This window comes from Euprymna scolopes, chromosome 18 (genome assembly GCF_053919585.1).
Source record: "Euprymna scolopes isolate OS-2025 chromosome 18, ASM5391958v1, whole genome shotgun sequence".
Taxonomy (NCBI): Eukaryota; Metazoa; Mollusca; class Cephalopoda; order Sepiida; family Sepiolidae; genus Euprymna; species Euprymna scolopes.
The window spans coordinates 32880411-32896290 of NC_136499.1; the positions used below are offsets into that span (position 1 = coordinate 32880411).

At 31.5% G+C, this 15880-nt stretch overlaps 1 protein-coding gene and 1 pseudogene across 8 annotated transcripts in view; both read right to left on the bottom strand.

Annotated features, from left to right (window-relative positions):
* LOC145297575 (uncharacterized) overlaps window positions 1-15880 on the bottom strand; it is a 362397-nt gene that overhangs the window by 200049 nt on the left and 146468 nt on the right. For all 8 annotated transcript variants that reach the window (XM_080143592.1, XM_080143600.1, XM_080143597.1 and 5 more), the window contains exon 4: window positions 10276-10427. In XM_080143592.1, the coding sequence (XP_079999718.1) occupies window positions 10276-10427 (152 nt within the window). The remainder of the gene's footprint in view (window positions 1-10275; window positions 10428-15880) is intronic.
* Window positions 15662-15795, bottom strand: LOC145298042 (U2 spliceosomal RNA; annotated as a pseudogene).

Genomic DNA, 15880 nt, shown 5'->3' on the forward strand with positions numbered 1-15880 from the left:
GAGTGCACAATGTGCAAAACAGTGCACACATTTAAAAGCTTGTAACCCTTCATCATTGACACATTGGTTCCTCTTAGATCACTGAAGATAAGCAACATTGAGTCTGGTCAATACTAAAATGGGTGACCATTTGGGAATTTCAGGTGCTGTATATATGTGTTCGCTTATCTCTGTATTGTTTTCAGCCATCCTGAACTTCTCCTTGCCACTAGACTCAGTGTTGATTCAGGAGAGGTGTGGTTGGAGATTTCCAAAGGATATCCATTGTCTTGAGACTGAATGGAGGTAATAATTTTAACCACACTAGTATTATATTTGGAGTCCGTCAGTCAAAGCAAGGATCTTTGAGAGATTACGCATTCCATATAATCACTCTCTGCACACGGCCAGCGATCTTCTATTCCTATGCACTTTCCCTTTGGTCGTCTCACTACCTCCATCTTCTTTCCTCTCTACACCTCCCTAGTGCACCTGATTCTCGAATACTGTATTCAGGCCACATCCTCCTATTACACGAAGGACGTCCAGCATCTTAAACTGGTTCAGCACCTGGCAACCAGAATAGTGGCTGGCCTCAGAGGTCTATTCTGTGGACATTATTTAAGGGCTATAAATCTTTTTTTCCCTTCAGTGCAGGAGGCTTCGAGGTAACTTCATTCTCACTTACATCTTCCATGGACAGTGCAACCTGGATCAGGTGCTGTTCTTTGTACATAGCCCCCTAAATTCTCACTGACTTTTTCCCCTTGTAAATGGCAATCGTTTGTGCATTGTGTTAATTAAATGAATGAATAGTAAGGGACTGAGTTATCAAACTGTGATAATTTGTAGGTAATCAAAATCAAAAGAAAAAATTATCAGATGTTGCTGAAATATAGTTATCTTTCTGATCCTAAAAAAGGGACTGTAAGTGCTAATGTGTTATAATATACTTAAGTTTCAACAAGAAACAGTGGACAACGGAACATCTTTTGCAAAGTTCAAGTAAGCAATTCCTAAAATGTAAATTGCCTCTAACTCTTCTCTCAATATTTTACTTCTTTCTCTCTATATCTCACATTACAGCAATAGAGGTCATTGGCATGATTTTCCAACAGGTCTTCTATCAATATCACAAACTACTATATTCATGTTGAGGTAAACAGTTGTTTTTTTTTTTTTTTTTTTTATCTAAAGCACATTGTATTGTCTAAAAAACAAAAAAAAAACTGAAAGTATAATTTGTGGAAAGACTTTGCTAAAATACATGAGATTTGAATAAATAATCATTGTGCACTGAATAGACAGTTAAACTTGGACAAACGTAAATAAAGCTGACTTCAAAAGCACTATGCCACTGTTTATAGGTAAAGTGGGCCACTTTGAACAGATGTAGGAGACGTGCAAGTAGGAGAGAAATAAGAGAAAAGTAACCTCCATAATATTAATCTTAAAAGACAAGGATTTCTTAAATTATCACTATACAAAGAGGATGGTACAAGTTGTTTAAAAAGAAAAAAAAGAAAATAAATAATAATAATAATTTCACTTTTTTCTAAGTAGATTTACCATGGAAATTTCACAGATAAAATAGTACATTAATAAAACTAGCTACCATATCTACCCAAATACCATTAGTAATAGATTATGAAAAATTCTTGCATATGTATATTTTCAAAGTAGATTATAATGTTAAATAATTTTATTCAATTACTTCAATGATCAACTGCAATACTTTAAGTTTCACTAATTCATTTACAAAAAAAAACAAACAAAAAAACAGTAAATATTAACCAGCATACAACAACAACAACAACAACAACAACAGGGAGGTGATGGTGGCTAAGTGGTTAACAACACGAACTGGACAACCTGGATGTGCCAAGTTCAAATCCAGCTCGTTTTACAGGAAAACTTTCATGAGGTCCGTTCAAGAACACAATGTTTTTCTAGAAAGAATTCTAACTAGAAAGATACAGGAGAAATGAATACCAAGAATAATCATCTGATTCATATGAAACGAATGATGTTCATAACAAAACAATGATCATAAAATTATTTTAAACTTATGTTTTCAATCACTATTTTATTTACTGTCTTGTTAGTTTTTTTTTTGTTTTTTTTTTCATTTAGATTTTTCCTTTGTTGTTTCCGATGTCGTTGGTGTTTTTTTTGTTTGTTTTTTTGCTGTTATTTTAATTCCAAATTACAGAAATGTAGGTTTTCTTTGATGACTTCTATTGTGTTTTTCTCCCTTTTCTAAATATGTATACATATGCACGCAAACACTTCATACTAGCAAGACTAAAACATAACATCGTTAAAAAAAAAAGCTAATGATAGCCATATGGACTGTCGGTACACTCCTTGATTGCAGAAAATTAAAAAATCCTGAGCAACAAATTGGTATTATTCTGAAGGAACTTGCTTGGAATAGGACAGACATTTCTGTACTGGCAGAAGTTTGATTCAACAATTATGGTCAACTGCTAGAGGTGGGAGTAGGGTATATGTACTTCTCCAAGGGTAGGTTGGAGGATGAAAGGGGAATAGGTTGAGTGAGTTTTAGTATTCATACAGAGTTAGTAGCTAGGATTGAACAGCCTTATGGTTTTAGTGTTATCACCACATTTCCAGTTTTATAACTGTCATTTCAGTTTATGGTCCAGCGTCAGATCAAGATCTCAGGATAGTACCAACCTTGACCCCAGAAACCAATAAATTTATTTTTTGGAAGGACATCAATATTCAAGCGGAGAAAGATTATGACATTAGATAAATATATTGGGAATTGTGAATAGCAATGGTCTTCACGTTCTTCAGCTCTACACTGAATTTGGTCATTATTTGCAACAGCTTTTCCTATCAGAAAATTGTCCATAAGGCAACTTGGATCCAACCAAAGCCAATGCATGTCACATCCACAGTTATGTTATCATTTTTAAGTGAGTGTACAAGTTATACAGTGCAGAATGTAGCTCATATCACAAGCACAATAAGCACTCCTTTTATGGGAAGGGAGTAGGATTTCCCCACAATTTGGGGAAGGGGGGGGAGGTCTGATTTTATAGTTCTCATGGAAGACATGTAGAATCAAAAGGTGTCATTAAAACATAGCAGAAACAGCTTGATGGCAAAAGGTGTGTCACTCAGATTTGATCCTAGCTTAGTTTGACAGATGTTTATAGAATTGAAGTTGGCAGGTACATCAGATGTGACAAAGGTCAAATCAACTTGGCTGAAACCAGGATCTGTAGATTTAATATTATTTCAGGTTTTCATGTGTAGCAGCAGAAACACTTGCAGCTTATTAGTTTAAATATTTTTTGTTTAGAAGTTCAAGACTGATTGGCTTAGGCATAAAACTTACCCTCCAGTTTGCCCAGATGCCATCTTTTTGCTATATTTTTCCTTCCTTCTGTAATTGAATACAGAACTGACAGCACACATGCAACAGTTGGCACTAAAAAGATGACTAAAATCCATTGCAACTTAACGAACACACATGCACATTTTATTTATCTTACTCTCTAATTTTTGTCACCACAAGAGAGATTTTTAGCAGTTGCAGTTTCGATTTTGTTTGAATCAGTCAAATGAAACCAGCTAGCTGACTCTTGGGTTTTATATGATCTTTTGAAATGTAAAAATGAATTATGCATTTCTTATAAGATGCATACTTACTTCTTATTACAAGTATTCAAATTTTAACTTAGGGTCTCAGCCCAAATAATTAATGACACTTGAAACCCATCAAAAGATCCGTCAAGACTATGGGCAGGAATGACTCCATCATTTGAAGAGGATGTGCATATTGTTTACCTACAAAAAGGTAGTGTACCATACTAGGATGTAACAGCCATTCTGGAAATGTCCCCACAGTGTGGAGGCTCCAAGTTACATCCCTTGGCCACTAATAAAGCTCCATATTATAAGATACATATAATTATAGTTATATAATATATTATAGTCATATATGTGCAAATAGTTATAAGATACATATATGTGCAAATCTTTTTTCCAAAGGTTTCTAATCTCATCGATATATCTCAACTACAGAACTAGAGGATAATTTATTTACTTCAATTTTCTCATCAGTTTGTTTAATCTGGGGATGGGGCATCCTATTGGACGCCAAAAATTCACCTGCTTTCTTATATAGCCCAACTGAGATATTAACCATCCCTTTAAGTGCAATTTTTTTTATCTCTCTTGCACTTCGTTCACTGGGTATATTTGCTAGGTAGTTTTTTAAATTCTTTTCATGAGTCTAGTTGCTCCTATAATTACTGGAATAATGGAGATCTTCCTAAAATTTCAGTTTCTTCTCAGGTCATACATAAGACCTTGGTATTTTGTTATCTTTTCCCCCTTCAGCTCTCTTTAACCCAGCATCATTGGGGGACACTAACTTTTATGGTTGCTTCTTTCTCTTTGTTCCATATCACTGTCAGGTTTAATAGGCCCATTTTCTAGGTACATAGCTGTAAGAATTGCATAGTCATTTAAGTGTGTACACTTTGATGGCATGTAAAACAAATTCAAGACTGGGCTCTACAAAATAAGTATCGGAATTCTTATACCAATATATATTCTTTGCAATGATGCTTTCCCATACATTTCTACCTTGAAAGGTCCGTGTTCTCATCTGCTTTGGAACCACAAACAGAATCTTCAACTGTTCTCATTTTAATATAAAGTTCAACCTCGTGTCAAATTCCACTTTAATGCAAAACTGGCAAATACTTCTTTTTACTCGCTACTCATTGAATATTAACTTTCTATTATTTTGAGGGGGGGGGGCTTATTCACAATATCAATAAAACATCAAATTGATCCGTGATTTTGAGGAATCTATTTCAGAATTTGCATTTAAGATAGCATCTGTGTGTTCATTTTCGGTAGACAAATGTTAAAACGGTTGAAATAAATGTTTAACATTTGTTGAAATCACGACTGCATAGTTGGAATGTATATGGTTCGACTTAAACTCTTAGAATTCTGAATATCTAACTCAGAACCATTACTGTAATGCCTTCCAATATTCCATGAGTTTTCAGAGATTGAAATATCTGAAAATATGACTCCTTCTGACTTTGTAATAATACTTTCAATTTCTTTCATCTACCTCTTTTCTTTGAAAATAAGTATCCTCTATTTCTTACATAAAACCCTACTTCACTCCCATTTTTTTTCATTTGAAAATATTCTATCCTAAAATGTAAATTAATTTGAGATTATTTACTATTCTAATAATAAAAAATACTCATTAAATGTTTAACTAATATTTTTGTTCATATTTCCTTTTATTACTCGTAGAAATGTTTATGTGAAATTTAATTTTATATCAATCTGAATGACTTTCTATTGTGTTCCCTTCAATATTACCGTCTTATAGTAATAGTAAAATACAGGTAAAACCAAAAATCTGTGAACTCTCTACTAAACAGTCATTTCAGAGACAAATTATCAAAAAGTCTACATAAAATTCAACATTCAAAGCTTAAATATTTTTCAGTTGAAATACTGCAATTTAATAAGTTGTTATTCTATTTAATTCACATAAAAAAAAAAACCATGTGCCACTTTGGCTTTTGATCTGCTTATCATAAAGCTATGGACATCTACACTGTTATGCGATCTACATCTCATAATGCAATTCAAACAGTATAAAAATAAGGAAAACACTTCTAATTAGTTTCAAAAGAGCATATCGTTATCAAATCTTAATGTTCAAAAAGAGTGCCATACTTTAGCCAATTATTCAAAAATAAGTTGCTGATGGCTTACCAATCTATACCAACAATCTATACCAAAAATAAGTTGCTGATGGCTTACCAATCTATACCAACAATCTATACCAAAAATAAGTTGCTGATGGCTTACCAATCTATACCAACAATCTATACCAAAAATAAGTTGCTGATGGCTTACCAATCTATACCAACAAATAAAAAACTTACATTAATTTAAGCCAACTCAATTTTTGCCAATTTTTCTGTAAATCAGCAAAATTTTGTCAATCCCAACATCATATACACAAAGAATTGAAAGATCATGGTGTAATGTAAAGATTTGTAGGTGCTTTTATATTATACAAACTAAAAAAAATATTGAATTTCAAGTGAAACAAATGGCTCCTATGTAATTGTAATGTCTCAAATAGTAACATATCCAAAAAATTACAAAAAATGATAAGGTAGAAAAAATAATAATGAAAAAAGAAATTTGTGAAAAGAAGCGAAATCACTATTTTACGCTTACTAAAAGAGAGATAAGTCGTCAGGGAAGATAATTAAGTTTTGTTGTTTATGTCATGTGACTAACATAATTCAAAATGTTGGACAAAATTTATTCCCCACCTAAACTTCATCAAAAACAGTTTTTTCATTAATAATTATTAAAACAGAAATGAGAAGCAGACAGTGTAGATATAAGCGGCATTCCAAAAGTAATTTTTCCTATTTTTTATTCTGCCTGAATGGATCAGAGGGGATTTCAAGTTGCATTGCTATGATGACTGTACTTATGCATTCATGACCTGAATGTTTCATCTGTTGCAGATATTGACAGTGTGAGACTAAGAAAGCAACCTCTTTGATGGATGTGCATAAGAAGCAAAATTGCATTGAGAATGATGACTATAAAACGGTCATTTGTTTTAATGGCACTACTCCCGTCTTTGTAGCTTTTCAATTTTGGAATTAAAAAAAAAATAGATTTTACCTTTTGAACGACCCTCATATTTTCTTTGTAGATATCAGATATAAGTTGCACCACAATATATTCAGAAATGAGCAATTTTCAACAATAGGGAAAGTAGGAATAATACTCTCAACATTTTCCTAGAAATAGGTCACAAAACTGTGTCAAGGAACAACTAGCAGAGCATGTTAATATTATGCCAAACAAACACGCACAAATGCATACTAATAAGACCGACATTGACCAGGATTGAATGATGATCAGGAATGTTTCACACTCCCATATTTTTATTGTCGTTGAAATTATTGAAATCAACCATTTTTCAACCAAATCAATTGATTGCATGCTCTAGTTGGGGACCCATCGTGGTGCACTGGAAGGAAGGACAGTCCACAATACATTGTACTCTACTCTGCACTGTACAGAACCTCCTGTTGATTTTATAAAATCATTTATATATATATATATATATATATATATATATATACAACAGCTTGAATTAAAGTTTAAAATGCAAAAGTCAAGTATCAATTCAATTGTGCTCTAAAAAGAAACATTTAGAATGCACCTTTATCATATCAAAGAACTTATTGTTGATTTTATACGTCGAGCCTTTTGGCTTGTGCAATAATAAAATTTCTCAAATGCACTTGTAACGTTAAACAATGTAAGGTGTTCACTTTGGTCAAAATCACTTGTTTTCTTTTTTATTTTGATTAGATTTTTATCAATTATCAATACTTATCAAAGACATTCTGATGCAAAATCTATCTAAGAGCACTGCCAGATACATAAAAGTACATTTGTATGAAATTTCATAAAAATCGGCCTAACCATTGTGGAGTCTATAGGAGCCAAACTCACACAAAGTTTCTTTCATATAATAATAGATAAGTCAAATGTTTTAACGGTACTTGTACAGTTTAATCAAGACATTAAAAAATGAAAATATCGAAAAAAAAGTTGTATTGTACGTATCTGTTTTGACATGAAGATCTCTGAAAAAAATTTCACTTAATTTGATTGAGTTGTTTTTTTTTTTTTTGTTTATAGCGGAAAAACACGTTTTTATGAGAGCGCCTTCAAGGCAGACATCTTGGATTTGTTTTAAATTTTTGTTTGAATTTTAGAAACGACACGAGAGATAACTCCATGTAAAACGCCGACACTCTCTCCCTATCTTTAATAACTAGCTTTTCTTCCTAAAAATCGAACCTTTGGCTCGGTATCATAAATTGTTTTTTCGCTGTAAAATAAAAACTACTTGATGAAATTAAGTGAAATTTTTTTTTTCGAGGACTTCATTCCATAGCAGATATGTACAATTTAAACTATTTTTCAATAATTTCATTTTTTAATGTCGACTAAACTGTACAAGTACCATTTTAACTTTAGCAGTATCTTACAGCAAACACTCCAAAGCTACATAGATAAACAATGACGCAAATTAAGTCAGATACCATTAAATGCTGTACATATGAAATCAGTTCAATTAACAGAACTTTAGGTCACGCGTTCCTCACCTTCTAGAGAGACTGTTTTTAAATCATTTCCTTGAACATCGTTTTTTTTCTATCCAACTTTAATACTTTTCAAAAAATAAAATAAATATATTTTCTTATTCTAACAGATAGCAGAAATCATTTCACTTACAATTTTTTGTTTTCGAATTTATGCTAAATAGTAATTTATTACTTTTATTTTGCTAGTTATTTCCTCTGAAGAGAAAAGCCTAATTTTTGAAACTTCATGGAATAAGAAAAAAAAAAAAATTTTTTATAGTCTTTGTTTGAACAGTCGATAATGTAACTTACTTTTCATCATTTCGATTTGTCTCATTTTAATGCTTTATCAACAATATCACACATCCCTTCATCATGATAGGATTTAATAACAAGTATTTCTATTTATATTATTCAACTAAATATATATGCCAAGTGCCACCAACATGTATACTTATGCATTCGTACTGCAGTTGATGGATATGTATATGTGTGTGATAGACCATTTATGAATATAAATTAAAAAACAAGACAAAAGTATATGCTGGGCATAAAGGGAGCATCAAACTACATGGAAACTTTACCATTCTGACTTTAGTTATATTTACAACGTTTCTAATGAAGTAAACTTTAACCTTCTTCAGGTGCATTTTGTCAAACACAGGAACCTGTTTTCATGGTGCACTGATTAAGAGCATTAAGTAGCAATCACTTTTAAACAACCATCTTTTAGAGATTGAAGGTTCAATCATTGCTACAGGCAATTATTACTAAGAATAGCATAAATTAACACATCTACCCAATCATGACTGACGGAACTAGAAGAATCTATCCTGTGAATTGAATAAATGATTCAGATTGAAATTATGTACAGGTCTCCCAGAGTTTGAAAATGTCAAAAGTTACAGTGGCCAAAATGTTGCGTGTGTGTGTGTGTATATATATATATATATATATATATTTTTTTTTTTTTCATTTTCAGAAAATTAGATGTCATTGGTACCGTCGGTTTCAAACTCCATAAATAATACATTCTTATTTTTGGAATTTTTTCCTTATAATGGAGTACTCTGCTGGAATCCTTTTTTTCCAAAATATAAGTATATGTATATATAACAAGAATAGCCATTTGAATAATTCAAATAAGATAATTTATCAATCCTCATCTCAAAAATTTCAAACATAGGTAGGAAAACCCATTTTTTTTTTTTTTTTAATTAATGAGTAACCGCTTATCAAGGCTCAAGGACCACTCAAGGATAAGAGTTAATGATTTTTTAGGTAGACTGCGAGATAACATTGATGATCAGTAATGATGAAACCTAAGTAGAGTTTAATTAATTAAAAGGATGGCTCAACAAAAACTTTACATTAGACTTGAAAACCACCATGTTGTAGTCAGCTGGGAAGCAGCTCCATGATAGTGTTCTACAGACTGATAGTTCTAGGAAAGAAACTTTACTCATGGAATTTTCATTTAGTTTTAGGCACTGAGAAAGGGAAACTATTGGCAGTTATCGTAGCTAGACAAGTATTTGTTACGAATATTTTGCAGAGGTGGCAGAAGATTGAAGCTCAGTCGAGCACCTGCCATGAAAATGATGATAGATTAGCGATAGACTCACAATGTCTCTTCTGTGAAAAAGAGGAAGTAGATAGGTGAAAGGTCTTTGCCCACTAAATTTTGAAGATAGTTTTGTACCCTGTCAAGGCAGGAAAGGAGTTTTAGCAGCTCCTCCCCAAAAGTGGCAACAGTATTCCATCTTAGGATGTATTTAGCTCTTGTATGGGTAGAGAATTGCATCAGGAGTGAGATTCATTAATGCCTGAGCTATACTTGATGCCAACAAATATAAGAAGCAAGCAAGCATAGAAACTAAATATCCTCTGTGTGTGTGTGTGTGTGTGTGTAAGCTTTCAAAAAATTATCTAGTGATACATAGATTTTAAATATACAATGTCTGACAAATGATAAAGATTGGTATTTGACAAACACTACACATACATCTGTCCATCGACTGTTAAGTAGATATTTTTTTTTTTTAAGTTATTTTTATGCATACAAAGCTAATAAAAATTTAAAACCTACCTGGAAATTTCTTCTTTTCCATTTCCTTTGATGTAATATATTTTTTCAGGAATGGCAATAGCAAGAGAATACTGGTGTCCTGTGACAGATTCCGCATAATAGACGTCAACACATTTGTTCAGATCAATCTCACCTTGAGGTACAGTATCAGGCTGAAAATATAAACACACACATCAATACATTTTATATATATATATATATATACACACACATACATACATACATACATACATGAAACTTTTGCTTGGAAAAGTGTTCTGAAGAGTATCAGTATTCATAATTTTTATGATTTATTGTACAACTTAAAACATTGCCTTGAAACAGCTGTAAAAAAAAAATATAACTGTGCATGCTTTTTATTTGGAACTCAATTTGATAAATGGTTTGAATTATCAAAATCTATCATTATATATATATATATATATATATATATATCATTATTTAATAAATATTTTTCATAACCACAGATATAAGTTTTGTGTTTTTTCTACACTTGTCAATTATGTAATTGTACTGCTGGTCCGACAATTTGAATCCTGACTTCTTACAATCAGACAGTTATGATGATCATGCTTTGAAACGTGATAGAAATATGCCTTTTCTTTTTAATGCAAACAAGTGATGAGATTCTAACAGGATTCTGATTTCCTAAAGGGAGAGAACCTAGCCATGTGGCTAATTTTGCATCTTCAATTTAATTATTATTTCATAAATATTTTTATGAATAGATCAAAATAAGATTCTATTATGAGGATTACAATCAAGATATAATAATATTAAAATTATGTCTTCAATCTTTATTCTAATTTAGATCAGAATCCATTACATGATTTTAATTCTAGAAAAGTCTAAAATTTTAGTTTTAAGCTTAAGGGGTCCTAAGAAAATCAAAATTTAGAGAACCTTTCTTGATTGTTGTTTAATGATTATGGATCAAATTTAATGCATATTTGAAATATTTGAATTTTCAACTGGGGAAGATGCCAGAAAGTAGAGCAAGTGAAAAACCTTCTATAATTGATTGCGAAAATAAACAGCCTTCAATTTGTAAGAAATTAGCAAGATTTCACAAATAATGGGTCAACATTGATACATTGTACATTAATGTATACGTTAGTCTTTTCCTTTTTCACATAATCCTTATCCCTCTTTAACACTGTTGTTATTCCATCTTCTTCCAATCATCTAAAACAGAAGATTATCAGAATTTTAGTATTTACATAGATTTGTTTTAGTATTCATTTAGATATTCATTTTTGTTTTTCAATAGATTTTTTAGGTTGTTTATAATAAATAAAATAAACAGTTGTCAATCAGTATTTTATGTCATATCCATTTTAATCAATGGATCTAATTTCAAATTAATTTGTAATTTAATAAAAACACTGAGTTTAATTAATACTGCATCTTTTTTTTTTTTTTTTGTCATTTTTATATTCTGCCATAATCAAAGAAAAACTATTTTAACTAACATATATATAGGATTACACAATAATCATAACACGTTTAAAAATAGGATATACTTAACTAGTGCCATGGAGTGTGAATTGGAAACAATTACGGCATCAGAGTCTAAAATTAGACCCATTCTAAAACCAGTTTAATTTACACTTTATATAAGCTTATATATAATGAGAGTACAAAATATTTTTTAGTTATTGTTTAACTTTTTAGCATTCAACTTATGTTAAATTATGTTGATTATATTTTTACAATGAAAGAAAAGGTCCACTACGAATTTGAGACCATTTAAATTCAACTAGACTAATAATTTATTTTAATTTGTGCATTATGTCTTTTTTTTTTTTTCTACCAGGAAAGCCACTTGAGGATAAGCGTTAATAAATGTCAGGTGACCAGCAAGACAACACTGATGATTTCTTTCATTGTTTCATTTTACTTTAGTCAAAGTTCTCAGAAATCAAAGGACTCCTTCTTAGAAGCTAACACTTGTTCTCTGTATGAGATACATAGATATTCGAATATTTAATTGAAGTTCTTTACCTCTCAAACACTGAATTATTAACAGCAAAAAAGTTGGAAACATAATTTTCCTCTCCCAAATTTACCATTTAAATCTCGTTTTAGTATACATTTCTTGTGATCTCTTGGTCTTGATTTGTTTAGTCAAAATCAGTAGCAGCAATAAATACAAGCTTATATGAAAATTTGTTAGTTTAAACCAATAAAATACAGAATAAGTGTTATATGACATTTTTAGGAATAGAAACAGTTCTTTTTATTGTTTTTTTTTTGTTTTTAAATTCAACCACTATATTTAGTTACCATTTTGTGAAAAAAAAAAAAAAATAAAAATGGTAACATCACTTCTCTGTGATGCTCATATACATTTGTGAATACTATATACTATTTTTTGGTCCCACCCTCCTGACAAAAGGAGGATAGACCTGTAAATTCACCCTAGTCCATTTGTCTGTTCGTCCGTCCGCACTTTTCTCAATAACTACGCCTTGGAATTCTTTGAAATTTTGCACAAACATTAAACATGATATGAGTAAAAAAGTAACAGAACGGATTTTCTGGGAAAACAAACAAAATATACAATAATAACTGCTACCAAATGCAAGAAATGTTATTTTCTACCTATTGTATAGTTTTAATCTTCTGAAGATATTTTTAAAGTTTATATTTTTACAATACAAGATTGCATCTACATCTGCCTCTAACATATATAACAATCCAATATGGTTGCCATCAGATGTGATTTTTAGTTTCTATGCATCATGGATAACAACTTAGAAATGAAAATTTTTTTTTTTTAATTTCCGACCTATAATTATCACTGAACATTAACTATATTACATAATTTCATGTCATGAATTAATTCTCCATCTCCATTTTCTACATGAAAGAAATAAATTTGAAAGTTTACATTTATCTAATATATAAAAGGCACTATGTCTGTCTGTATGTTTCCATATTTTCAAACTATCTCTTCCGAAATTAAAAGTTGCAGAGCGGCATTAGGGGTCTCAAATGATTGAATTTTTTATAGACCATTCTTTTATGGGTCTTTAGCTGGTTAAAATAGTTTTTAAAGGATCAAAAAGGGGTTGAAATTGAAAAAGTCGTTATACATTTTGTACATTCATATTAGTTTATTTTTAATCAGTTCATGCGCGTGTCGCGTTAGTACTGTGGTAACATCACCAGCTTTGAATACTACAGTTTTGCTTTTGCTTTAAGCTGATGGCACCCAAATATTTTATTTTTCTTTTGAAATCACGACTATAATAATATATATAAAATCTGGACAAATTAAAATATATTTAAGCTCACCCCACCTGTTTTCTATGGGAAAAAAAAAACAAATTTTGGGACCCTATTCTGGCCAATTACTGATTGTTCCCTTAATATCAGTTGCCTTTTTCGCTAAATTCACTCTTGAGATTTCTACCAATGCTCTCCATAGTTCTACTTATGCCAAGTATTCACTTAATAAACATTGATACTAAATTGGTTAATATGAAGTTTGATAGGGTTGCTATGAGAAGACCTTTTGATCTAATCTTGGCTAATATCTTTGGAAACTTCAGTTTGTTTGATGTAAATAGGTTCTTATTTAATCTTTAACAAGCAAGACGCCATTTTGAATGCAAGTGAAAATGAGGGAGCATTTATTGTTGTTTTGTTGAATGTATTATAGTATGTTTAAAGTAGTATTATTGGAGAAATGAGATAATAAACAGTTCCCTACAAATAATTTAAGGAAGTAACACGATAATATGAAGAGAGTGAAAGGACTTAATGGATAGAGAGTGAAACTTTTTGCTACCTTCTTTTTGAGTATTTGAAGAAAAGTTTTCTCAGAATGAATGTAATAATTTTTAAACATGAATGAAATGCATTATCATTTCTTTGATTGCTGTAAGTGGTTAATTTGAAAGGTTCGGTTTGGAAGTGGTCACTCGTTTTCCTATTGAAACTGTAGATGAAGGAAAAATAAAGATCATTTTTTGATATAGAAGATACTGACAACACTTTTCCTGTCTTTAGCAGAGAATCAGAGTCTAGGTACATTGGTGAACATGTGTCTGTGATCATCTACTTGTTTATGTCTGAATTTGATGCATGATCTCAACACAAATCATAGTCTCAATCATGTGGTCTCTATCGCTACTGCAACCAAAGGATTCTCGCTCCAAAATCACAACTCAAGTTTAGAACAAGTGACATTTTATTTGGAGAGATGTGACAATTCTAATTTTTTTCTACTTAATAACAGGCTTGAAAATCAAGACAAACATCTAATCAAACACTTGAGCACAGGTCTGTCTCGGAGAACTACAGAAACCCCCACAAACCTCCTTTGCTAGAATACATCTATATATATAAAAGGCAAAAATCGGTGTGTATGTATGTATGTATGTATGTATGTATGTATGTTTGTTTGTAACGCTAAAACTTTTGAAAGACGGAACCAGAGTTGACAAATTTGGTATCATATTGCACCTTGATCACCCGGATGACAAATATCGAAATTTCACGTCAAACGGACCAGTAGAAAGGGGTCAACTGATCGTTTTTCTCCTAGGGGGGCCCCCAAAAAAACCTGTCATTTTAACGTTATTCAATACGTGTCACGTGACGTGACGTCAGCTCAAACTTTTGACAGACACAACCAAAGTTGACAAATTATGTATCATATTGAACCTTGATCACCCGCATGACAAATATCGAAATTCCACACCAAACGGACCATTAAAAGGGGGTGAACTGATCATTTCTCTCCTAGGGGGGGCCCCAAAAAAAACCTGTCATTTTAATGTTAATATTACATAATCCAAAAACGCTTAGTCATGTCACGTGACGTGACGTCAACATCCAGTAATGGCGAACAAATGTAAACAAACACTTTGTTTTACCGATACTTTTGTAATTTCTCTTCTGCTTTGTTCTAGAGATTATTAAACTCCATGACAATGTCTCCAACGTATTTAACTGGTTAAAAATAGTATTTATACAAGAGTTTTAACGAAAAATATCAGGAAAAAATGTACAGGAATAAAAAAAAATTCAGCTTTCAAAATATTCGTCGATAAAAAAACCGATCTTTATATTTACGCTAGCCATTTTGTATATTACCACGTGACCTGCTATCTCTTAAACTGGAGGGGGGGGGGATCCACTTGAATCCAACAAAACCAGTAATTTTTTTTTTCTATTATATATACATCATTTTCTATAAAATTAAGTGTAGACTTTATAATTAAAACAAAAAATGTTATTCATACTAAAAAAAAAAAACGCTTAGTCATGTCACGTGACGTGACGTCAACATCCACTAATGGCGAACAATTGTACCTATTTACTATGCCTCCCCACGGGACAGAGTTAGACACCAGGGTCGTTTTTTAACGTGGAGAAAAGGTACAAAAATAAAAATTGTCTCAGTCGTGGAGGATTTCTCCTCCACCGAAAGAGAACAAGAAATAGAAGTGCAGCATCTGAAGAACAGATACTACACTTTGATCTTGACCAAAAGGCCAAGAATGCGAACAATTGTAAATAACAACTTTTTTCACAAAACCAACACCGTCTTTCTTTTTTTTCTCTCTCTTTCTCTCTCTCACCCACTTACTCT